The 27,231-nt window shown below is 38.7% G+C and overlaps 1 protein-coding gene across 1 annotated transcript in view; it reads right to left on the reverse strand.

Moving 5' to 3' along the window:
- TBL1X (transducin beta like 1 X-linked) overlaps positions 1-27,231 on the reverse strand; it is a 200,913-nt gene that overhangs the window by 39,588 nt on the left and 134,094 nt on the right. The window contains exons 4-5 of the mRNA XM_074907404.1: positions 17,303-17,410; positions 183-328 (exon numbers count right to left, since the gene is read on the reverse strand). Coding sequence (XP_074763505.1) covers positions 183-328; positions 17,303-17,360 — 204 coding nt within the window. The 5' untranslated portion in view covers positions 17,361-17,410. The remainder of the gene's footprint in view (positions 1-182; positions 329-17,302; positions 17,411-27,231) is intronic.

Raw genomic sequence — 27,231 nt, forward strand, 5'->3', positions numbered from 1 at the left:
GCCACAGCCGAAAATTGAAATAGGCATCTCTCTCAGAGCTCTTCAGCTCTCTGATGTGGTGGGGCAATATATGATGAACAAAATTAAACCAGATCAGCAGACACTGTAGAGTGGTGGCTTGTGTCCCTCTCTGGGCTCTTAGGACGCATCGCTTGGTGTTGAGTGGTGGCGGTGGCACTTACTTCGTTGATGCTGATCTCAGCCTCCACATACTGGAGCCCCTTCTGGAGGATGGAGATGAGTGCGGCAGGTGGCACTAGCGTTCCGTTGATGTTGGACTGGCTGATGTGGCTCTCGATACCGAAGGTGAAGGCCGAGTGGGAGAAACCTGAGAGCAGGAAAAGGAAGCCATGACATGAAATCTAAATGCAACAGCCAGATACACCTTCACGGTCTAAAAATAATTCTGCTCCGTGATCTGAGAGATGCTGCCGCGTAAGCAGAAGGACGAGGGCTGGCTGCATGGAGCCAAGGAGGTTAACCAGAGCCATCCTGACCACCCCGCCACCGCCCATCCCCCTCCCCTGCACATATAGGGGAAACCGTATAGAAATGGAAATACACGCACAGAAAAACAACCACAGAACTGCACTAACTGAAAACAAACACATAAAACCCAGGAATTGCCACAAGGGCAAGTCCAGCAATAAAAAGTGCCTCAGACCTTCACTTCCCTTGCTGCATTTCAGTGTTGATGTTTCCTGAAGCTAAATACTTAAATCCTTATCAGCACACAAGTTGTATAAAATCAAGGCATAGATGCAGCTGACACAGGGGAGCCATTCCCTTATACCAGTGAAGAGATTTGAAATCCTCTGCTCATTTATTGCTGACTACAATATGACGTGCAGAGCATTGCCATTAAAATGTGAAACAACAGAAAGGCCACTCCTGTAAACCTATTTTCTGAAAGTGAACAGTAATAGTTACAAGTAATTAATTGGGATCTGCCAGGCACCAGACGACAAGCCAGCGCGGTGGCCCGTCTTCATCCAGAAGTCTTTCTTTTCCTTGTTTCATTTTTGCCATTGTCTGACAAATAAGGGGTAATGAAGGTGACGGCACTGAAAATTAAAGAATTTTGGTGGACAAATTTTAAAGACTGGTGCTGGCTGAAGCTGTTTGAAACTGTTGCTGGGTATGAAGGCAAGCACTGCAGAGAGACTGTACATAGGGGCAGATGCAGGAGGGGGAGGGGGAACAGGATGTAGATATAACTGTAGGAACCCATTTATCACCACACTGTCTCCAGAGCATTAATCTAACATTAAAAGCCTTGGGGAAACCACCCATGCACTGTTTCAAACAGGAAGAGCCCTTGCAGCCTCCACCGACTAGACAAGAAAGAAAAAAAAAAAAAAAAAAAAAAAAAAGAAAGCAGCTCTCAAATGAAAATACTTCCGTTAAATATAGCTGTGCCTCTTCCCCTTGTCAACAGTAGTTTCATTTATAGTTTTGTCCGTTAAGGGATTTCCCCCATATCACTGCAATGTCCAATTGTGTGTGGGCTGGAGGACAGGATTTTGGGCTTACTCCACAGCAATGCTTTCTCTCTCTCTCACTCAAAATGTTTTCAAGATCCTTTTTGCAGCTAGCTCAATTATAATCATAGATAGATAGCAAAAACAAGCTGAGAAAGAGAATGCCTCCCACATTTGAAAACGAGGTATGTATTTCTCTGTGATTCTCTCCCCCTACACATTTTCTTCTGCCACTGTTTTTCTCGTCTTCCTGGTAACAGCCTCTACCCGCTCTGTTCCCAGCCCTACCTTCCCTTCCTAGCAGTCCCCCCATTTCGGGGGATGCTTTGGACACTTTTTAGGAAGTGGCAGGTCCACCTATGAGCAGAATTATGTAGGATTACAAGGCATAAAAATAAAGCACAGGAAAAAACACCTGAAAAACTACAGTATCATATATCTAATCCCCAGTTCAGTCCTTATCCTGTATTGCTCTTTATGTTCTGGTCTAGTTTATGACCTGCTGGACCTCCTGCTGCATATAAAATAGACCGTGTTTTTCCCTTATTCGTTTTGCAGGACATCTAAGCACATTACTGGGCACCACAATGAGAAAGAAATCAAGCACTGAGCATACACAGCCTGTGTCCGAGAGATCCAGGACTTGATCACGGAAAACTGAAATCTCTATGTATATATAAAAACATGGCATAAAAAACAGACTTGGGAGAATCAGATCCCACTTAATTTATGTGTATTTAAATTAATCAACAACAACAGTGACAATATCTTATTGAAAAGGAATGAACTTTAAAATGCATGACAGATAAATCAGCAAATCTACTTAAGAATGGAGAAGAATAGGAAAACCAAGCTGCTGTCCAGAAGCACTGAAGTTGATTGCTAAAAAAGCCAGCAGCTAGTTTGTGAGTCAGCAGCTGAGACAACTGTAACATGGTTTCCAATTCAATTAAAGAAGGATGGCATAAAAATGGCAACCAACTAACAACGGTAGAAAATGTAAAAAGCGTAAGATCATTCTGATGGATTTACAGTAGATTTAACTATGACTTTGTACCTCTCATTATTGCATTTGGTATCTTGCAGACTTTGTAGTTGGCTGCTGGCCCCATCTTTGCCAGCAGACAGGTAACTGTGGCACACAGCTAATGTCTTTGTCCAGTACTGAGTTGCCTCATCCCCAAAGAGCAACATATCTCACCTCACACATGTAAGAGAAGGGACTTCTCAGCACAAAACCCAGTTGTGTTATTGCGATGAATCTTGTTCTTTTACTGCTTCTCTTGATGCTAAGAAACTATTACCAAAGCACCTGTTAGATGAGGAAACACAAAACTCCTGACCACACTTTCACTGAAGAGAAATCTCACTTGCAGATCTCCAGCAGTTGTGACAAACTTTCCTAAATTCTTATCTGATAAGATCTAAATACTGAAAATCAACAGAGCAAAACTGCTAAAGTGGGTGCTGCTGGACACTGTGTTCCTCACCCTTCTTGGAAAAAATCCTCCCATACAATTGTAATTAACTGAAAAACAAACACAACAGAAACAAATCAACCAGCCCACTGACAGATAGCTAATTACCTCCTGAATTCTTGTACCACTGTAGCATTTAATAAGGCTCATATGAAAGTAGACTGGTTTTAAAAGTAGCCCATGCAGTTAACAAAATCCTGAATGAAGCTGTACCCACGTCAGGTTTCTGGTAACACTGAAGAATCACTTGAGCTTTGCTTTTATAGTTAGCAGATGTCATCAGTTCTCTTTGGGGCTCTGCACATGAGTACACTGAATTATATAGCAATGTTGCAGCTCTATAGTTCAGTCTTACAAAAAGGTGATTTCTATTAAACAAAGGCAAGTTTTTTTCAAATGTTAATTTGTGTTACAAATGTTAACTTGGCTCTCCTTCTAAGTTCATGAAACCACACTGGGGAAGGCAAAGCCAAGCACAAGCACCATCCCCCTCCTCCAATGATGCTGCGCAGGCTGTCAAGGCAGTTGGGGAGCGAGAGCAGAGACAGAAGGTGCTCTGCAAGTGGGGATTTGAAGAAAGGATGCAGTAGGGACGACATGAAATTACAATAGACCCAAACTCAAAATGCTTTAATAGCAGCGAAAGGAATGAAAGTTGCAAATCTGTGTCCGTATGCATTATGTCTCATAAATTCTGCCATTTCAGTGACTCTAACACTCACTCTATAAAAACAGTAATTTCTATTCAAAGAGCACCAATAAATGAAATCTTAATGTAGTAAACCCTTTGAGGACACATGCAGTGAGACTATGAGCTTTTAAGGTTAGACATGAACACAAAGGACCAAAGGGGAGAGAAGAAGATGACACACTGTTTTCATACCAGTGAACTGGACAGTCACTTGTGATGTGACATGACCAGTGTCCTAAATAGCATCTTTCATCAGACTTGAGAGAATGATATCTGACTTTTTTCTACCTCAAAAAAGATGGGAAAACATAAAGCATCAAACTACATATAATCTGTAAATACATTATCATACATGAAAAAAAAATCCAAATGAACAGTACAGATCTTAGTATGATCACCTCAAAGGGAGGTGACCTATTAGCTGTGGAATAGTTGGTCCTTGAAAGATTTCAGAGAGCATAAAAGCATAGAGGAAATAATGAATGCGGAAAAAAATGACTTAAATGACACCCTCCCCGAACCTCAAAATTGTTATGCAAGTGGTTTTCACTTGAAAATTGAGTGAAATTCCTCATTCAGAGATTCCTGCATTTTTTTGTACTGACAGTGATAACAGGTCCTGGTTCTCTGCTGTATCTTTTCCCACACCGAGGTGTCTGTATATACTCTTAGTGGTACATACACAGCCATTTGGGAATTCTTGCCCTAGGCAGTGCCAAAAAATGCATATGTAGGGCTGCGTTTTGCAAAATTTCACGGAGATTTTGCGGTAACTGCAAAAATGGAGATGATCGAGTTATTTTTCCCTTGGCTGCTCCTTTTTCAGTTAAAAATGGCCTCCCCTTAAAACAAGATTTGTCATCGATCATAAAATGACTACGTTTTATTTAATGAACATAATGTGGCTCTTTGTTTGATCTGCAGGCTATGTAATTTGAATTGTTTGTAATATGCCTGGCTCACAGCAGAAATGCCTGTCAGACATAGATGTAGGAAAGGGCACTGGGCAGCCACGTGGCTCGGGGAATGCCTTGTCTTCTCCAGAGATGTGTCTCACCTCTTATGGGAGTGAAGGGTTCTTCTTTTTAGGCAAGCAAGTGGGGTACTGCTGAGTATTCCCCATGCTAGCTCATTTGGCAATCACTGTTCCAGCTAACTGACGTTCACTAAGTGCTCCTTTCATTTTCTGATCCCTTTAGCACCATAAAAAGCAAGTCTTGTTTAAATTGCATCTTAAATTGTAACAGCTACAGCACCTACTGCTGCGTTTGTACAGGTGAGGGGAATGACAAAGAGGGGTCTGTGGAAGCAACGAAGTCTGAAGTGTTTCAGTCTTCGCCGGTTACTCAGGAGTTACCTCGGGGATGCCCTGATTAGCAAGAGTTAAGTGATCTGTTGAATACTGTGAAAGTTTCTGTTTGCGAACTAGCTGGACTTAGTTTTCCCCAGTAAATCTCACTAATAAACTGTTCAAATAATTTTTTTTAAAAAAAGTTATTTTCAAATTAGTTTAATTATTCATAAGATTCTTCACGGAAACATTTGTTGCTGTAGAATGAAACAGAGAATAATGAACACCAAATTACCTTTCACACATATCTCAGGTATCTTTATGATGAACAGTCTCTATTGCAACACTGAGTGTGACAATCCAGTCCTACAAATCTTTCTATAACTAATGCCCAGTGTGGCCCTCTGTCCTGGAAAAGAGTGAGATTTCATATCGAGGTCTGTGTCCTTTCCTTTAATAAATTTTCTTATTTCTTTGACTGAAGTAGTCCAGACTGAGGTCTTCAAATCCAGGGATCTTAAATTCAGTTTCCGGAAATCACTAAATTAGTGAGGTTATTACCTCAATATAAAGAGAGAAGAAAAAATAATCTGACAACCCCTTCTTTTTCTGTAAAAATTTAGCCATCTCCAGGTGGAAATAATTAACACTTCTTATTTCATTGATGTCTCTGACACTGTGTTGTCTTTCTTTTTGGAAACTTCCAATACCAGCTCTTCCAATCCTCATCCCCTAAGTAACACACTGTTCTCTTCGAAAGTATTTGGCAGGTACAGGATACAAAAATGAGCAAGGTTTTAGAAATGATTAAAACTTCTGGCTCAGTAGAACCAACCTGCAACTGCTATAATGGGATCCACTGGCAATCTCAAGTTTTCTGGCTGCATAAGTGCCTGTTTTCTTAAGGCAGTCTTGTATCTGGCACTACTGCTGAGACTTTGATGTAAAATTTATGCAAGAATGTAAGGCACGTAAGAGCTGACTACAGCTGTACAGGCTGCAGGGAAAAAAAAAGATGGTTCTATGGGGGTAAAGGAAAGTCATCTTTACGATCATAAATGGGTGTATGGGCAAAAATCCTGGGAGATTTAGACAGATCATGTAGAAACATTCCACAGCATAATGAGTCAAAAGAAAATCACATGCAGGAGGAAAAGATGTCCCCACATGGTCTCATCAGCTGCTTTACCATGTTACCAAACCCAAGTAACTCCAAAGCTGCCTGCATAACTGCTTGCTAAAGAAACCAGATGCAAACAGTGGAATAACATCTTCCCAAGTTTGGTGTCTGGGTCTTGGGAGTGCCATCTAAGCAGGAAGGCAACAAGGGAAGAGTGGCATAATGTGGTCATCTGAAATAAATTTGGAGCCCCACCACTGCAGTTAAAAAAAATTCCACTGCAGAAGAGTGAAATATGACCATTAACAAAATAATTTCCTCCAAATATTAATGATATACAAACAACACATGTAATGATGAATTAATACTTTCATGGGTCTACATTTAAGAATGTAGAGAAGCAAGGGACACATACCACTAAGGGCATTTCTGAATGCAATTTCTGGCTGCAAAATCAGAAGCAAACAGTTGAACTCAGAGCAACTGTCTTTTCTTAATCCTGGGCCTAACACACATGAATCTAGTTCCCGAGGTTAATGACATAATTTCTTGCCCACTGCCCTAGAGAATACAATGATGTTCTTCACTGTACTTGACTGCAGCTGTCATTTTAGAAGGGTCTAAATGATGCACTGAGTGAGAACTGAGAATGTAACATGGATCCCTATGAATGCTTCTCCTTAGGTTTCTGTCTAAACGTAATTATGTATCCATAAAAATATGGTCATAAAACCCTAGTGTACATATACAGAGGCTTCACAAAAAGGAAAGTAATTTCTCCAAAATACATTCAGCTGCAGTTAACAAGTGTCTGGTGCCTCAAGCCACTGATAAGATTCTACAAATGGTTAAAAAAAAAAGGTGAGCAAAAATCCTACACCACATCTTGTTTATTATTCACAGCAGAGTGAGATTCTTCTCCTAGCTGAGCTTTTTCTTTCTCGGTAATTCATCCTAGAGTGCCTCTCTGGTTTTGGCAGTGTCTGCTTATTTTTGAAGACTTACCTTTGCAATTACATAAAGGGCTTAACAAGGACACACATTAGCAATTTAAAATAGACAACCACAGTTGAAATATATTTTTAGAAAAATCAGCTGAACAATAGGGTTCGTACGTTTGTTTCAAGATTAGGATTGCTGAACGATTAAAATTATTTCCAGAACCCTGGGAAATGTGTCCTGTATTACAAGCTCTTTCACAGTCCCTGGGAAATACAAAGAAAGGATCCCTATCTGTAACTTGTGTTAGTTGCCAAAATTATAGAGTGGTTGGTTACCCCAATTTTTGTATAAGTGATTATTCACTAATATTAAATGTTACACCCTTTTTTTCTTGGATATCTGACCTGTTAACCTTCTGCCAAGAATTCAGAGTGGATGTCTGCTACCCAAAATTATTTTACTATGTGCCTAAGAATGTTTTTGGCAGTTTTTTTTTTTTTTCTTTTTCATGCAGTATAAAAAATGTTGGAAAAGATTAATACAACTTGGAAATGATCTTTTGATGAGCGGTACTTGGCACTCACTGTTTAAGCCTTTTTGAGGGCTGCGAATTAACAAAAAGAAATGCGATACAGACAGAAAACAGAACACAAGCAATGGAAAGAGGAACTCAAAATCTTTTGAAAACGAGGTCTGAAATAATCCTATTTTTCACTCTGTGTAAATTAGACTGACAATTGAGAATAAATGTCAACACAGATCTAGCCATTTAATGCAACTATGGGCAAGGTTTGAAATAACTTACAGAGGCCATGGCAAGGAAAAAAAAGTCTTTTCCTTCTAAATTAATGGGATGTTGTTTGTTATTTTTCAGCCCTGTCTGTGCAACCAAACATCCAAAGAGACATACATCCACGCTTATGGAAGAGGCTTTCACAGTCATATATACTTCACAATTTATTTCCATAAGCTATGTTCTTCTATCAGTTCTAATATATACCTATAAGTGGTGGCAAGTAGGACACCACAGCTGATACTCGGTGGACATTCAGAAACTTCAACATCAGGATGGTTTCTGCTGATGGTGACTACAAACTGAGTCCTAATTCAGATATGCCGGTTAGGTGTGAGGAGGGGGTGATTTGTAACTGCCATAGCTGTGAGGCAGAAAGTCCCCAGCGTCCAGGTTATTAGCAAAACTTGCAAAGTTGCAAGACAGAGCTTCTTTCACTGGGCCTAGAGAATCGTAAGAAAATCAGTAAACTGACAAATGAGTAGCACTTCACTGGTTTTACTAGCAAAGCCATCTTGACCTACAGGTATCTGCCTTCCATCCAACATCCTATTTTCTTAATACCCCTGTCATACTGCATTTATTCAAGCTTTAAGGGCTTTAAGGACACGAAGTGATCAGAACCAGTATCTGTGCTATGGAATAAATTTGCCAAGGTGTAATTGTTTATGTTTGCCCAACTTAGAAGTCACCATGTTTGCTCAGTGTCTGAAATCCAACACTATAAGGCAACTTTCAGGCCAAAGAAAAATTAAAATAGCCATGTTTAGAAAACTGTGAAGAGACCTAGAAGGAAATACGAAGCAAGCTGGGTTTTGCAAATGGCAAAACCCCAAGATACTCAGTGTATTTTTTTCCTTCACAGGAACTTATAAAATTCTGCACCAAGTATTGCTTTTCTTACACCGCATTTATATTGCTGTTTTTATGCAACAGAGGTAAAAGACACAGGGGAAGAAGTTTTCAGAAGGACCTCTTGAATGGCACCACAAAACATGTGAAACTATTGTTTATATGTAATTATATAAAGAAGGTATCTTTTCACTCTAAGTCTGTGTATGTAAACGCACATAAAAATGTCTCTCATACAGCTTATTACATTCTTTTGAAAATATAACCAGAACAAATTATGACAAAAGCAATAACTTCTTTAGCTGTAAAAATATTTTTTCCTATCCATTGTAGAATCTGGATTTTGGGAAGCTGACCATCAAATACTGCTATATGCGCTCAACTGTTCTACAAAAAAAGTACGCAATGTGGTTTTGACTCACACAGGTGCTGTTGGCTTAGAAACCAATCTGCTTATCTCTAAAGGAAGCTGGGAGAAGTATTTACCTTTAACCTATTAGCTTCATCCTTCCCAAGATCTGTAGCTTTGATAAGTTAAAAAAAAAAAAAAAAGTTTTTGGAATTGCAGCCCAATAAAGCTTGTCTTCTAATGATGACCTTGATTTTCTTAAAATGTAGTTAGTATTTGCAAAGACAGTAAATGATTACTAGCAGAGATAGAAACTGTGCACAATAATACAGTTCTTATTTGAGAAATGGATTTGTCTTTTCATCAGTCACCCATCCTCCAACTATGAAGTGTAATTTCAAATTCAGAGTCAGTCTCACTGTTTCTGGAATCATACAGTCACTTCCTCCACAGTTTAAAAGAAATACAGAAAGTACGGGAGAGACTAGAAAAAGAAACGTAGCAGCTGTTTATTAAAACCTCTTATATACCCTTTTGATAGTACACTATTTTTTACTACATACACATTATACTGGGGGGGTTATATATATTATGTTACATTATATGCTATATATATAGCTACAGATGGTTTCTCATTAGATCGGAATGTTCATTCTGGGGTGGCTTTTAGGAAACACTTTTATTTAAACCAAAATGGTTTTTTGTCAAATTTCTCAAGTGTCCTTACTCAAGAGTCACTTTAACACATATTCCACGCCTCGAACAACACTGTGGCTTCATTTATCTCAAATAATTCATGAAAGGTCACAAATGTTGGTTCTATATCCAACTTCCAGTATATCAGAGATTTGGATCATATGCTGAAGTAATTTTTTTATAATTGAGTACGCTGGCCCTAAAGAGGATAACACATCATATAAATAGGGCTTCACGCCCACAAATCAGATCTGTGCTAAACCATGAGAATTAAGAAAGGAGCTTGTATTGCTCCAAAGCCTCGTGATTGTACAGCCGAAAAGGTGAAAGAATTCCTGCCTACAGTCCTACCAGTTCCTGAATAATACAGTTAGCATCTCATTCATACTGCATTTAGAAACACATATTCACCTATAAATTCATAAACAGTACTTTGAAATAATAATAAAAGAATGTTAAATATTGTCCCAGCACACCTGTAATAGGCTTTCCTCAGAGGATTTCAATACATTTTAGGACTATAACCTTTTAACATTTGCTGTGAGGTACTGTACTTAGTATTAACTTTGCTCTCAAACAGGAAAATTACGGCACAGTTTTAAACACCCAGTTTTTACACATTTCCTTAAAAAATGTGTTATTTATTCAGTAATACTTGTTCAGCACCCAGTTATGCTAGCACAAAAACACCTGTGCAAAGAGAAGCTAAGCAAATACACAAGGTCTTTATATCAGTGCAGTTACTCCACATTGCAGGCAGAATACATGTGGCCCAAGAGCCAGTGATAACATGTATGTAGACACAAACAGTGCAGCCATAGATTGTTACTGAAACAACACTCAAATGTGTGCTTCATCTCTAGCTGGCAGGATGTCGTTTCAAGGATGTATTTTTCCCTCAGCAAACAAAAGGTCTCCATCCTTACTATTATATCACAGCTATGTACAGAGCTTCAAGAGCATTCCAGTGACTATTGTGTTTAACAGCACCTTTATGTATAAGTTCTTTTAAAGATCTTTGAGGTTCCCCAGTGTTGAGCCGAAGTCTGGACTAGCTGAATGTGAGCTCTTGCAGCAAGGCAAGCCAACAGCATCTTGAGCTGCACTACGAAAACCATTGCCAGCAAGTCAATGGACAGGACCCTTGCCCTCTAACTCAGCCCTGGTGAGACACACCTGGAGTACTGTGTCCAGTTCTGGGCTCCCTACTACAAGAGAGACAGGGACATACTGGAGAGTCCAGTGAAAAGACCACTAAGATGATGACTGGACTGGAGCATCTGGCATACAAGGAGAGATTGAGAGAGTTGGGACTGCTCAGCGTGGAGAAGAGAAGGCTCATGGGTGACCTTATTCATGTGCATCAATACATGCAAGGGATGCAGAGGGTGAAGCCAGTGGTGCCCAGTTACAGGACCAGAGACAAGGAGCACAAACTGAAACACAAATGAATTCCATTGAAACAAAATGACTGAATATTGGAATAGGCTGTCCAGGCAGGTTGTGGACTCTCCATCCTTGAAGATACTCAGAACCTGAGTGGACACTGCCCGGAGCAACCTGCTGCAGCTAACCCTGCTGTGAGCAGCAGTGGAGTTGGACTAGATGATGTCCAACTATTCTCTGGTTCTGTCATCTCCTGTGATACCATCCAGCCTGAACTATCCTATGATCCTAATGAGACAAATCGGAAGAAAACAATAAAGTCAAAATAGAATTTTTTATCTACTGCCTCTACCATCAGTGAACACTATTGTTTTTGCTGTCATGCTGGACAAGTGCCTTACTGACCAAGTGATTAATTCTTCTAATGAATTATTCTTCAAGGTGTACATTTTAATAATTTAAGCAAAACCCATGCACTGTACGTTTCCCTTCTACCTAGCAGCAGTCTTCCTACGCAAAGGAAACATTTCGCTTTGAAGCAAAGCAAATTCAAATTTAGCTAACCTATATATGCCAATATTTTATGCTGTGTTTAATCTGAACTATTTTCAACATGCACTTCTCTCATCTGTGACTCAGGAACTCTGTGCTGTACACAGGTGTTCAAAATACTCTAAACACACATCACATGCAGAAAAAGTATGGACTTCAGAGAAAAATTACATAGGCTTATTTTAAGTAAAGACTGCTGCATGAGGCACAAAGTCAAGAGAACTGAGTATTGATCTTCAGTCATTCCCTACTGCCTGAGAACTTACCCAAGCAAATTGTGCTGCTTCTATTTTGTATAAACATAAAATCTCTTTGTTAAAAAAGAGAATGAGCCATAAAAAAGACATTTTCCTTCAAATTTTATTGCTTCCTTTCAAAAAAATTTTAAATGTCATTGGAAAAACTGTAATTTAGTACTATTCCAGCTATTAGTATCTAGTTGGTAAACATAACAATGATGAAATCCCAGAAGCTTCAGAGTACCTGTATTTTGGATTCTCTCATAATTTTAAAAGGCAGAGTGAGAGTAAAACGCCCTGGATGTGGTTAACAGGAGAGACTGGTGTTCACACATGCCTAACTCTACAAAGGATTTTGTGCTGTTATTCACGGAAATGCTTTGTGCTCTATGTGCCCTTGAACCTATGGTTAAAACCTGAGAGAAAAATCTTATCTTTCAGGAAAACAAGGAAAATCTGTCAACCATGAGCTGAACAGACCACTGTGCTGATATCATAATGAATCTACAGAAGGAAAACAACTACATTAATAGCTGCCTTAATTTTTATGGTTGGGAAGAAAACAAATGACAATTCTAAAGTATAATGGTAAATTGTCCCAAGCCAGCAGCTAAAAATTCCATTGACATCTTTTTAACAAAAGCATCCAGCTAGCGTTTTTATTGTCTTGGACATGGTACAGATTGTACACCAAGGAATAGTTTATCAAGTATATGTCATAAAACATGGAAAAATTCAAACTGAACAGTAAAAGTATGAGTAAAAATGTTAACTGTTACATAACCTTAACTCTAACAAGTCATTGCCAGATGTCCACTACAATAAATGCCCTACTGGAGAGCTGTATAAGCCACAGACAACTGGGGAGCTGATTTTCAGATAAGGATTCTATACTGAAACATGCACGTAAGAACTGACGACTTGGGCTGGGTAGGGAAGGTAATCTAATGTAGCATTTGGACCTATGATAGGATTTGTCACTCACAACAGATGGCAGCACATTTTCGATTAAAAGGTATGTGTGAGATTTGATTTCCCTTGGTTTTGCTGTCTCCTCCCCTTTTCAATTTTCCTTGGAATCCTTATTACTCCTATTGCACTGTACTGCTCTGACCTTCATTCCAAAAGACAAATAATTATCTGTTTCTCTTTTGGGCAGATGAAGAATGTGAAAACTCTACATTCTGAATTCTGTATGGTTTTTTAGAAACACAGCTCTTCACTGAAGAAAACCAATAGAAGGACTATGTCAGCAGTGAGGATGGCTGTTCGCAAAAGTATGCTTCTCAGGAGTTTGAAGAGGTGCAAAGCTGAATCAATGTAAGTTGGACGACAGAACTGTGGCTTCTTTGGTATGTCCTGTTTCACTTTCGCAAATGTACCTGCTTTGTTGGTATAACTATGCCCACCACAGGATTATTTGGTGTGCTCCTATTTCCACACTGGTAGTACACTCATAGTGTAGACATAATGTAAGCCTCACTTCAGCAACCGAGGCCGACCTTTTCATTTAAAGGTGGTCTTGGAATCAAGACACCTACAAATACATATAACTTAAAAGTTTGTCTCCTGGGATAAACAATGCTTGGAAGCACTCACCACTTTTGAGAATCGGGCCACTTCAATTTGTGCACCAAAAAGCTCATATTCAAGAAGGAACAAACTGAACATTGCAGGATTTGACTTTTGGATAGGAAGTAACAATATTAAACTGAAATTAAACACTCTACATCTTTACACCTCAGTAAGGGGGGCATTCATGGTCCTAGAGTGGAACTGACAACACCTAGCCACCACAGTGGTGGAATTCCTATGCCATCAACCCATGGAGCCTAAATGGAAATTATGCTTGACTGCTTTGTTTTTCTGGGCATAGATAAACCCTGAGAGAGTCACTTCTGTGAAGAAACAATTCTTTAGTTACTTATTTGAATACAGCTAAGCAATTAGAGCCTTAACTAGTCCAAGTCCTGAAGGGATCAGGATCTTCTCCAGCCTGCTTCTCCAGCAGCAGGCAACTCAAAGCAGTCTCCCTGGCTGCATTTTTTTCTGTTAAACCACGTGATCAGCCAGTATAACTCATCAAGCACCACAACTTACCATTTCATTCCATCTGCTAATGTACTCGAAGATCATTTTATATTTCCTTCCAGGTAACTGATAAAGTTACTGAGCAGCATTACGCCAAGAACAGATTCCTGAGTTCCCACTAGATCAACCTTTGAGATTTCCCAACTCTAATAACTTTTCAAGATGTTTCTGTTAGCCCATTTTTAATCCATTTGGTAACCCCGGATTACACTGATTTTACACACTGTTATTTAATTTTGTTTTTAAACACAGTGTTGCAAGACTAAGTAAATGTCATAAAGCAGTCTAACTGTATTATTGTCAGCACAGTTATCTCTGTCAAACTCATTTGTGATTTTGCAAAAAGCAGTATCAAGTTTGTTCGACAAGATCCATTATCCTCCTGTCTGGTATCAGGGATGATGTCATCTCTTTATTTTTTGTTGGAAGTATCTAGTTTCAACCTGTCAGTGATTTTGTTTGACCTACAGTTACCTGGATCATCTTGTTTAACCTTTAAAAATTCTGGTGCAACATTTGCTTTTACCAGTTCACTGGAGCTCGCTTTGGTATGCCAAGATTTGTTAAAAAGCAACAATAATGGTTTAGACAGTTCAACTCTATTAATACTCTCTGCAAGTTTTCTAGTCTGACTTGAGAGTTAAGGAGGAAATAGAATTATTGCATTTCACTTCTAACTTCAATTTGAGAAGAGACGAACTTCTACTAGAAGACCTGCCAGCATTTTCATAATGAAGTGTGAAGTACACATCAGCATCTTTGCTATAACGTTTCAAATAATCTCAAGTGCTTCTGTGCCTTGCAGCCACAAAATACTTGAACTATTATAGGGACAGTTTGCTTTTTACACAGTTTGTCTGCCATATGTATTTCCTTTTGTCATTTCTCTCTTCCTCCCACCATTTGTCTTCATTTTATGGGAAAGCCAGGAAGTTTTACAGGATAAGATTAAAGGACAGATACCTGAAAAACAAACTGAACTTTTTTATGGTCTTGTAAGCAACCTTTATGGCTGTGCTTGATGTAATTTTTAGAAGCTTTGGGTTCAGCTAATGTTAGTAAATAATCAATGTAATAAGTTTGTTTTCAGTAAATTCCTTAAACTGTAGGGGTTTGAACTTAAACTGCATTTAAACACTAGCCCTCTAAATTTGGCATGCATTGGTTCTGAAGCTACAGATTAAACATCTTTCATCTGCTGCCACATTTTATGGAATTTATACCAGCAGGTGGAAAGGCAAGATGCTGTGTAACTATTTCTGTCTTATTGATACACTTTATCTGAAAATACAGATATGAAAATTTATTTGGAAAAAACAATGACAGTATGAAAGAAGTTTCAAAATAAATGTAAGAAGTTTTAAAATTGATTAGTGGATTCATGATTGGTTATAGCTCTTATTTGCTGAATGGAATTACTCTCAAACTATCAGGTATACCTACTCAATTAATACCTAGCATCTAGATTTCAATATGCTCAGTTTGAAGCATACTTGAATATTTCTTCAAATTTTTAAACTCATCTTCTACTCTCTTAAATGAGTAAAATACAAAAGAACAGTGGAAATACAATGTTTTTGTGAATGCCTTTAGTATGTGTGGATCAAGTAAGAAAAACTTTTGGCCCTTTACATAAGAAGGTAAGAGCAGTACAACTTGCAGTTAATAAGAAAATTTGTCAAGTTCTCCCTAAAATGGCAAAAGTGATTGCTTGCTTGTGGGAGATGGGTTACCTAGAAGAACTTTTTCCTGACATTTGGCTGATACCGCCATTCTTGATGGACTTTTTAAAACCTCCTACACAACACTAACCCACCTATACATCTAACAAAAGGAATAAAAAAGGCTGGTTGTCTTTTTTCACATCAGGAAAAATTACTGTATTAATACACTGTTGCACAGAATTTCCTACAATACAAATGCAACAATGTAAAAGAATTTCAGGATTGTTTAAGCCTCCATTACATCCATCTGTGCACTGCTCTAATGTTCAAAAGCCCTTTCCAGTGTGGTACCCAATAGCTTATTTTTAAAAAATAAACTTAGGGTGAAATTTAAGTTTTGTTAGTTCCTCTCTTTCTTTCATCTGATTGCATGCCAGAACTAGACTGTTTCTTATGAGCTCCATTATTAGAGAGAAGAATATAATGTGAGAAAGCAGCTCTAACACAAGCCACAACTGGACTCTCAAAGAACTGTTTTAAAAGACCAAATCCTGAAAAAGTATTATCAATCTTCTCCATTTCAGTGGAGATTCCTTGCATAGGGATTTGGGTTCCTGGGATTGAAATAGTCTTGGAAGTAAAAGAAATAAATCGAAACAGAATATGTAATGAATGCTAGTTACAACGACCAACAGAAGGAGGCTAACCCAGTATCTTCTACGTGCTGGGATTTTAGTTTCCTGTCCAAGACAGCTCTCAAGTCTTGACGGCTTCTTCTAATATGGCTTTGAGTTTTCTGATAGGAAGACATGTATTTTTTACAGATTTTTTTTTGTTTGTTTCTTTCAGCATACGAAAACATGAAGTATTTTTAGTCAATTCTACTTTTACCAACCCAGAACATAGGGCCAGTACCAAGTAAACTGGGATCCTGGCTATAAATCCTTTGTCAGTGTTTCTTACCTCCCCTATCACCTCTGCACTAACAGAACATTTTCCATTAGTGAAGAGAAGTTCTACTTTTTGAAGTCAAAGAGTGGAATCAAGACTACAAAACCAAAATAGACCCTAAATTTAAGTTTCCATTTCAGTCTTGTTTTTGAAGGAAAGGTAGAGGCTTTCCTTCTAAAAGGAAAAGCCCTGTAAAATTATTTTCCGATATGGGAACAGATAGAGGTGGAAGTGATACTAAGACAGAGCCACACTGACACTTGTGCAGCTCAGTTTATATACATAATTACCCTAATGAATTCTAAAACATCAGACACTTGCACGCAAATTTCTCTTTACAGCCAATATAAAACTAATTTAGACAATCCCTCTTTAAGTATCTGACAGAATTATTTCACGTAGCTAAGAAAAAAAGATACAAAATCCAAGTGCTTTGTGCCTGTGCTGCCAAAAACTACTTTGGCTGAGATGATATAACTCTACAAAAACATTTGTTATTTATTTTCTTATTTTGCCTAACTGTAATGTTTACTTTGTACCTGCGTATGTTTGCACCTTTATTATATTCAAGACCATGATTTCAAAGAAACATGGGTTTGTGCAAGAAATATTTACTCTATCATTCTGAAACACGCAATGCAGCATTCCTAAAACAACACCATGCAAAAAGCCAATTTTCCCATTTCATCTATGATCTGAAGTTGTGAGGAAAGACAGGAAATTTACCCGATTCCTGGAGATAGCGATACACCAAGAAATTCACTTCGTCACTGGTTATGCTCATCTTAGCCCAACCTCAATATGATGAGGTTTACGAGAAGTGTGATCCACGCTCTGTTCAAAGGGAAAGAAAAGAACAGGTTTTGTTTTATCTTGATTTATTATGAAATCTGTTATCAAAACAGAGGTGGGAATTATTAAGATATTTAAAGATCTTACATAGTTATTAGAGATGTTATATCCCAAAGTGAGGCACCCATTAAATATTGTGAAGCAAGTACTCAAACTGAACTGGACCTTTTATTATAAATAAAGAGCAGTGTTTAACATATATGAGAGAGTCAGAGGGAGCATTTTAAATCTTGGAAGTTTTTGCAAATGTTAACTCTTACTTCTGTGGCTTTACTACAGGTTCTTTGGACTATCCTTTTTACTGTGGGAGCATTTCCTTTTCAGGACTGCTGGCAATTATAGTCATGTGTAACACACTAAATCATAACCTTTTTGCAGCTTCAAGTTCGTAATCTAGTTTTCTGTCCAGTAGTTCATCCACTGTAAAGACAGATTCTTTCCTTACAAAACCATTTTACACAGTGAACTTAAATAAAGTTCCCATAAAATAGAAACAAATGTAAATTTTAGATAAGATTACAAATTTTATTAGAGGGCAGGGGAAGAGGGAGGAAAAAAAAAGAGAGAGAACACCATATACCTTGTGCCAACAAGGAATACAAATATCCTGGCATTATATAAAGTTATGTTGATTAATGATGAGCAAGAATTAAACTTCAATTATTCACTTAAGTAACTGTAACCTTTTAGGATGACAGTTTTACTTACTATTTTGGGCATTACTCTGATGATAAAAACATTGGGTTTAGATGATAAATTTGTTTTGAACATTTTCCATTAAATCTTGATGATTCATTTCTGTTTGGGAATCTGACTTAAGGAGTTTGGTTTTAAAAGCCATAAGTACTTCTCAGACATAAACTTTGCAACTTTGTCAGCCACACCATACCTATAACTAATCATGTTAAGGTTTGGACGCAGAGGCACACACTACGCTCTTGTCACATATTTCAAATGAAAGACTGTAGGCGTGTGCCGTTTGTTTCAATTTCCCGTATGTCTCCTCTTGGCAAGCGGAAAGGTCTTTGTTCATCGAAAACCTCTTCAGTAATTCCTGTTGCCTAAAGTAGCACCTGCTACTGCAAGCAATGCTGATCGACTACAAGTTTCCCCTGCTGATGATTTAAACCAGCAGGTCACTCATGACTGTAACAGATGTCTGTGCATATTTATGTAAATGGAGGTCTTTCGAACCCTGGTAAGCCTCTTATTCTCCTGGGCTGCTGTATTTCATCAATGGCTCAGATGCTGGTTTTCCATAAGAAACCACAGCTTACTAAATTGAGAGACATCTTTCTCAAGTATTCTAGTCTTTATTATTACAATTTGTACTTCATAGAGGACAAGAAGAAACAAAATACTGAAAATTGGCCAGTCTCAACGAGGAAAATTTCATCTACTTTGGAAAGGATGATCACTTTCTGCTAAAATTCTGGCCGAGGACAATATCAGCTATATCCAACAGCCAGTCCTGTCACACACGCTACATATTGCCCTGGGAAGCCATCCTCCTCGGTCTCTCATCTGTAAAATGGGCTCAAATTTCTCTGCCATAGGATCAAGAGACTGGAAGCACTGGTAGCCGTAAGGGCTTTAGTTACCAAGGCTGGCGACTAGGCAGTGAAAGCAACACTTTCAGTATAACTTTATACATACTTCCTTCAGATAAACAGACCTGGTTCTGAATAATTAATAAATCCCTGTGCCCCTTTTTGCATAATCATCTCCATACAATGAAGAACAAGGCAGACATTCATGGCAACAGTTAAGGCCATTTCCATCCCTGTCTGAGCACTTAAAATACATCCGTATTGCTGCTATGCCTGTGATAACAATAAATCAAGAATCTTTGATAGCTGTGGGTTTAGAAAAAACACCCGACATAACACTTTTAAAAGCATTTTAAAAATAGCAGTTTCAGAATTTGGTGGTAGGAAAGTTGGTAAAGATGAAACCTCTTACAAAAATTCAGTTTCAGCAATGACGTACTTTGTGGTAAAATGAACTTTATTAAAAAAAAAGAAATCAAGAAACTACAGATGCTGTTTCTGGATGCATCCTGCTAATTTAAGACATTAACATGGTGTTTCCCATATACGGAGGGTTACTTTGGGAATGGGAAGGGAAGGGAAAGAAGGAGTGATATTTTTTATTCATTTTTCTAAAGACGACTTGTCTTAAATGAATTAAAACCAGAGAAAATCAGCCTGACTGCAAAATAAATAGTGTGAAAGCCCCAGAAAATCCTCCACAGCAACTACCTTTGTATCAGAATCCCAAGCACACTGAGTAGTTGGATTTACAATGCATTTTCCCTGAAGTCAGTCAACAGGAATTACTTTGACATATGTGTCGGATCATATCTTTATACACATTGTTACCATGCCACAAATAACCAGATGATCCCCACTCATACATTTAAGGTTTCTTCCCTCCCACAGATGCCAGTGAAGCAATCAGATACACAACTGTAAAGCTTTTCCCCATCCAAAGTGATACACAGATCTTGGCTTTGACCCAGAGAAATCTATTCATTAGAAATTTGGCTGAGCTATGAAAGACCATACTCAATTTCATTAACGCTCTTTTTGATTTCCTTCTTCTCCACAGATAAACACCTCAAATAAAAGAGGCTACAGAAGACATGGTGGGGAGGGGAGGAACATACTTATCTTTTATGTATCTCCAACTCTGATTCATAAGGAACAAACAACTAGTCTCCCCCTCAATGCAATTTTTTAAAATGTAGAAATGCAAACTTCTGTAGAAAATCACAGAAACCTTTAGTTATCATTGTGACAGATTTATTTCTGTTAATTGATGGTCTCCTTTTGTTACTGGAGATCGGTATTACGTAGATTAAGAGGTTTTTTAAAGTAATAGTTTATAAACAATACTGATGTGCCTTTGGAGACATTTCACATTTAAACCGGCAATAACATCTTAATTCTTCACAATGTCAAGAGTATTTACCAAAAGTATTCAAACATGTGTTTGAGTTTCCTTTACTTGCAACATGTTTTCCTGTACCCAATTACACATAAGAGAAAGTTCTCTTTACTTCAACCTTGCCTTAAGGATTTGTGTTGTGATCCTGCAGATATTTGAGAATGTCCAAACATGTGAGCAGAGCATATAAAGACTTCCCAAAGTATAATGGATCCTAAACATTTCACCCTCCCCCAGTGGATGGGTTGTCAAGATCATGCAAAATTTAATTTAACACTTATTTTAAATAACCACTCAACTCTCAGTTCTGCTGGGACAGGTTTGCAGAAATGCTTCCCATACAGAGGTAAAAACCTGCTTTATTAGCTCAGATACGCTATCCTTGTGCTTCTAGGGCTGCGTGGCTTTTGCTGAATGAAGTTGTTCACCTGGAGTGGAGCTGGCTCCAGCAAAGCTAACCCTGCAGCACACTACTCTGTGCTCTGGGTAACCAGGGCAGCTTATTTCTTGGAGTGCACTAGCAGACTCAATTTGGATCTGTGTACCAACATACCCCTGTTCTCAAATTAAACCTTCCTGAAGCACTGGGAATCTTGCTAATGGGCCATGCAAGTAGGTCTGGAGAAGGCAGCCTCGCATACAGCTATGGTTCAGCACAGCGCTAGTCAGGTCAACCAAGAATAGTTTACCCACATCCCATCCGCTTCCTTAAGGATTGCTCTTTCTTTGTCTGGCATGTTTTAGCACTGTTGCCATAAGTAAGAGCGATCTGGCTGAAGAATTGAGGGAAAATAATTTTTTTCAACTTTGAAATAGCATCTGAAGACACAACTCTTCTGCCTCTCTTCTAAATTATGATCACAGGGTCCTTCAGGGCCATGTCCTGCCCTCCAGGCTAACCCTGGGGCAAAAGATGGCCAAGGCTATTTCAGGAAAGGAGTTTACTTATATTTGCTACTTGAAGCAGCATTGCCATCCACAGGGACTAGGAGTCACCAGTCAATCTTCCACTCAGGAAGGCGGAAACAGGCCAGACATTTAGGGAAAACACCTAAACTAAAACCTAAACCTGAAACCTAAATAGGAAGACATGCACTTCCCATTTCTGCATCCAGCCCTGCTGACAGAAATTCATCAGACAGCTAGTATGGCCCTCGTCTTACCTCCTGAAGAACTTTGTAAGTTCCAGTCTGGTTTGAGTGCTGAGCAGTTGTCAGCTTCTTGGAGAATGGTTTTTTTTGGTCACTATTGTTAAATAAACACCCACCCCTTAAAAAAACCCAAACCCATAAATTTTCATTTATCTCCTGGTGGGGTTCCACTATTTACCTACTTATTTGACAAGGCTAGGCCAAAAGGTCTTTTCCCAACCAAAGTTTAGATGATAACATTGCCATTAAAGCAGTAAGGGGTGGAGAGAAATTGTGTATTTGCTTTGGGGGAAAAAAAGGCAAAAATCAAGAGGCTTCAAAAAGATTCCAGAAAATTAAAATATTTAATGTCATCAAATTGATGCCCTTCTGCATGGGAACTGGAGTTCACATACTTGTGCTCCCGTTTTCTCATCCAAGATGGCTCCACGCACCAAGGCGTATGTCTCAGGACCCACTACATTCTCCTCATCTTGGAGAAGAGAATGTGAACATGAAATTAAAATAGACTCTAGGAAGGCACCGTGACAGCACAGCCAAATCAATGTGTTACTGTTTTGCATATGCTCTGTAGTTTAATGAAAAACATTTCCCAAAGCCAAAAATCACTTCTGACAAAACAAGTCACTTAGTGAATCTCAGTATTTTCTGTTGAAAAATACTTTCATCAGAAACTTTCAATGAGCCCTACACTTTTGTATTTCTACACTGTGTCTTACCACAGAGCCAGAACAGAGTCAGCTACCAGCAGCTCTTCCCCAAAGGCTAACGAGCTCTGCTTGGCCCACGCCATTGCATTCTTCAGTCTTGGCTTTTATCACAGCTGTCTCTTCTTGATGAGGAACTCCAATATGCTTCTTTCCCAAAATGCAAAACCAAACTGCTGGAGAGGAAAAGAGCACACTCGGCCCTTTCTCCCCTTGCAGACTCTCCTGCCATTTCACGCAGCTAAAGAGTAAAACATCTCTTCTTTACAAGCATCCTGACAAAGGAATGAGACCATTGCATTCCTGCTGATTGCAAGGTACAGAGCATGCAAGCCGGTTGTTTCCGAACTCCACCTATGGACAGTCACCAAAATAACAGCTAGCCTTGTCCAAAATGCAGCCTGTCCATGCAGGACTTCCAGACTCCTCCTTGTAAGGCTTGAACTTGACACTTTAAAAAAACTAAACCTAAATTAAACAGTTGTCCCTTCTAGGGATCATGCACTTAAGATAGCAAAAAGAGATGTGCTCACAGTAAGACCTGCACCATATCTCCCTGGCCTTTCTTAACCAGGAGGCAAATAATTAACAACCCTCATCCTCTAAATGATCACCACAGGTCATTGGAACTATTTCATAACAAAAATGAGGCAACTGAAACCTCTCAGAGCTATTGTCCTAGGCTCTTTACAGATGCTCATAGATGTGTTTGCATCACTGACACTGCTGTTATTTAGAGGTTTTCTTCATAAACAGTAACAAATTTGTTCTTTTGGGGAATGGGAAGCTAAGGTAGTGCAGAACAGGGTAATCTCCTTCAGGAATGGGTATTGGCTGTACAGTATGTGCTGTCTCACTTAGAGCTCTGTCACCGACATTTAGAGCAGCTCAATAAGGACAGGGACCTCAAAGAGAAAAGGCAATAGGCTTGTCACAAAACCTCCATTGCCAAATGTTAAGGCTGGCTCCTCTTCTTTAGGTTTTTTTGTTGTCTATTTATTTACACTGACCTTCTGTTGATTTTTAAAAGGCCACACTAAATCAAAACAAAGCCAGGGAGTCCCAGCTCATCCCCATTCTTACTGCTGCCTGTAAGACTACATTGTCAAAAAGAAGTAACAACTGCATCTGTATCTGAGAGCTTCACAAAAAAATAGCACCGATAAAAAAAAGGTCTATCTTGGATCCTGACATGTTAGGATATCTCACACAAGTAATCACTGAACTCAACCATAGCAACGTTCAAAATCTGGTGCCAATTGAAGAAAGAGGACGTAAAAGGTATGACAACTATAGACATGTGGCAGTCATCAATGAACCTGGAATTCTGTCTTGAAGAGGTCACTCGAATCAAATGCTGTGTGGGCAAATCTGACAAAAAATGAGGCTTCCATTTAAATAAAATTTTTGTTCAGGGAGAAAGTCAGTTCACTAGACAATACCTATAAAGACGCGCTTTTGAACAGATGAATCTCTCTTATTTTCAAGCATATCTGTGCCTACTCTATTTATCCTTTTAAAAATCTGCAATAAATTATCAAAATGGCTGCCCTGTCCTGGTAAAATTTTAATAAAATAATACATCACTAAAACATTAACAAATTTTGAAAAATCAAACCTAATACAAAAATATTAATAAAAATAACTTGGTCAATTAAACACTCTGGTGGACATACTGCTGAAAATTTTCTTTCCACAGGAATACTATTTTTCTTTAAACTATAAATTACATTTCAAACTGAGAAGCCATTTGGAACCAAACCCACAACTATTTATTTTTAAAAAAGGGCAACAAAAGATATTGCAGCAATTTCTAAGTGTTATTCAAACATTTTTCAATTAATCAACAATTTCCAGTGCAAAATAACTAACTGTCAACAAAAGACAAGCCTTTTGTCACAAAATTCCCAGCAAACACTACTTCCTCTATCAGAAGATACACAACTGTGCATCAGCTCTTTCATATTTATAATCTCTTAGTTTTATCAGGTTATTTTTCAGTTCTCAGCTGGTTTACTTAATTACATCAGCCTCCGGCATTTCAGTGCTAAGAGTTCAAGTGGATCTTTTCCAGCTCCCTTTGGTGCAGAATGAAATAGGTTCTCCTGTATTGATCTTTCCTTTCTGGCACTTTGCTAAGGGAAAAAAAAGGCAAACAAAACCAACCGCTCTTCTTAATTAGCACAATTGTGTTATACCTCTTTTACAGCTTAGTTCTAAGAAGAGGCAACTTCAATTTTCTGTTTCTTTTTTTTTTTAATAAGCAAAAATAATGTTTACACTAGCATATTGTATGGAAAGCTCCAGGAAGCCAAAAATAAGATTGATGGGAAAGTAAAGGTTGACAGTAGTTCCAGAGCTTGCAAATGAAATGAAATTAATTGTTTCAAAATAAAAAAAGGAATGAATTACAGAGGCTTGAGAAATCAAAACACATGAGTGGATTTAGTTTAAGAATTAAGATGCCTCATCACTCTTGGAACAACTGAAGTCAATTGGGAATGCTGCCACTAAACAGAAACAGAATTTTCTTCCTTACATGAGCACAAAATGGCAATTAGGACAAACTGGGGGACAATAGCATGTGTCCACTCATTTCAAATCAATTAGGTCAAAATACACGATCATTTGTGCAGTTACTTGTCTGTGTGCACGTGCATTTCCATGTACATAACGCAACAAGAAATGTGTTTTAAATCCTGCAAGTACTGCTACATGCTCAAAAAAAGGTTAAGGAAGATTGCAACCTTAAAAAGATGGCACAATTACTCTACTGATATTTGCTTTTCTTGATTTTTGGCAAGAGGAACAGTGTATTAATACTATCTCAAATTTAACTTTTCACCTGATTTACCTGGATTTTTACTAAAACCTCAACAAAACCAAAAGAAGCAAACATTAGCATTTACATTTTTCACCCATGCTTCACATTCACAAAGTACTGAGGTGAAAGGAATATGAGTTCCTACCAGAACTGGTTGTACCTTTTTAATTTTCTTTCTGTGACTGCAGAAATGAGTAAAGTAACACAGCTGAACTTTCAGAATTAACATCCACTCGAATATTTAGAATAAAGCACAGTTTCTTTTTCAGCTGTTGACAATTTCTCTGACAGCTAACAGTAAAGATCCACTAAAACTTCAGTGTGAGGTATCTGAGGCCCAAGCTTGCCCTTAAGAATGGATGTAGAAAGACACTCAATGTGACGAGACAGGCCAAGGTCCAGTAGATAAAACATTTGACTTTGAGGTGATACTATGAGGCTGGGACAGAAGAGGAGCTTCCAAAAACCTCTACAAGGCCACCCATGGCATGGGCAGTGGGAGTAAGCAGGCATGATGCCAATTTTAAATGAGGCAATACCACAGAAAGGAATGCAAGAACAACGCGCCTGGAAGGACAAGTGAGAGACAGCCTGAAGGCCTTGCCTGAAAGACATAATATCTGCATATGGCTTTTTTGATTATTTCTGATTTTTATCCTGCAACTTTGCTGTTTAAAACGGTGCAACTCTGGTAGCAGAGGCCCAAATCCTGATTTTTCCTAACACAACTGCACATCTGAGTGCTTTAACTAGGCTGCAGATTCAGGCTGTGTCATGCTTGTGCACCTTGTTTTTGAAGAGTGAGATAAGAGGAAAACATCCTTATAAATGAGTGGCTTTTACCATGTGACTTACACAAATTACTTCCTATACCATCCTGATGGCGAACCCTCGTTTTAAAAACCACACTGCTATCACCTTACTGGTTGCAATGGTATAAGTGCCAGCTACTGCGGTAGGTATCTCCGCGACTCAACACGTTATGGACAGGCACAGCAGGCACGTTGCATAAACATCATGAGACCAGGGAGGTGATAAGCAGTAAGCATAAAGGGGTTTGAGATCTTTTCATGTCTGTAATCTCGTATTTCGTTCCTTTGTCCCCGAGCTGTGGGGTGCGGGAAATGCTCTGCCGGCAAGGGGCAGCAACACAGACAGCACTGATGCCATGCAGAAGGGCCTGTTTGTCCACATACCTGGAGGTTTGTGTGCTACTCCCTCTCTCCCACAAGGCCAGATACTCAGTAAAACCTGTGTTTCAATTCCATGTACATTTGAATTTCATGCTCTTTTAGTATCTTTTAGGACAGCTTGACACAGGTGCAGTTAGAGAAAGACTAAACATGAAAGCCAAACGGGTACATTCTGTTGTTTCTCATGACGACACTTAAAACTTTTGTGACAAAACCAACCCTTGGACGTTGAAAAGCTCTGTGTAGAAAATGATCTAAACCAAAAAAAGTCTGCTCTTGGTTTAAAAACTACATTTTTCTTAGCTGTGTAGGCTGGTGTCACACGGCTGCAAGGCCCTAGAAGCAGCAGTCAGGAGAAACACCAGCTTTGTTCACACATGGGAAGAGGACAGGCACATCCCCGACCGCTCACAATTTGGGGCCACATGGCTGCCCAGTGAGTGAGAGCCATGCGAAGGATCTGCAAAGGTCTAGAGACCAGCTGGGAGCCACAGCAGCCTGGAATGACGGCTGGATGGCCTCAGGCAAAGGGAATGTGCAGCAACGTCATTAAGGGGGTGGGTTTTTATTAGTTTCTGCTAATAAGCTTAGCAGATGTTACTGGGAACAGTTTGATGTTATTTTTCCGTCATTTATAACTTTATTTTTAATTTTTCCCTCAGAGCAAGCAAAGGCAGTAGATCTTACCACATATTTCAAACTCAACTTGTTTTCCCTGTAGTATTGTTAAAAGTGTAGCTGAGGATTTTTTTTATTTTTATTATTATTATTATTTTACAAAGGGAAAAAGTATTTTTCCGATTTCCCTATAATTCCAAAATAGCTGAAGGGATTAGACTCTGAGTTCAGGAGGAAAAAATACTTTCAAGACCCACAACACGGAAAATTTCACCTCCCCAAACAACTATTTTGTAAATTTTAGAATATGTGAAAACAAAGAATTATAATGGAAACTATTTCAAACTTTTATTATGGCAGA

This window comes from Athene noctua, chromosome 1 (assembly GCF_965140245.1).
Source record: "Athene noctua chromosome 1, bAthNoc1.hap1.1, whole genome shotgun sequence".
In the NCBI taxonomy this organism is placed as follows: Eukaryota; Metazoa; Chordata; class Aves; order Strigiformes; family Strigidae; genus Athene; species Athene noctua.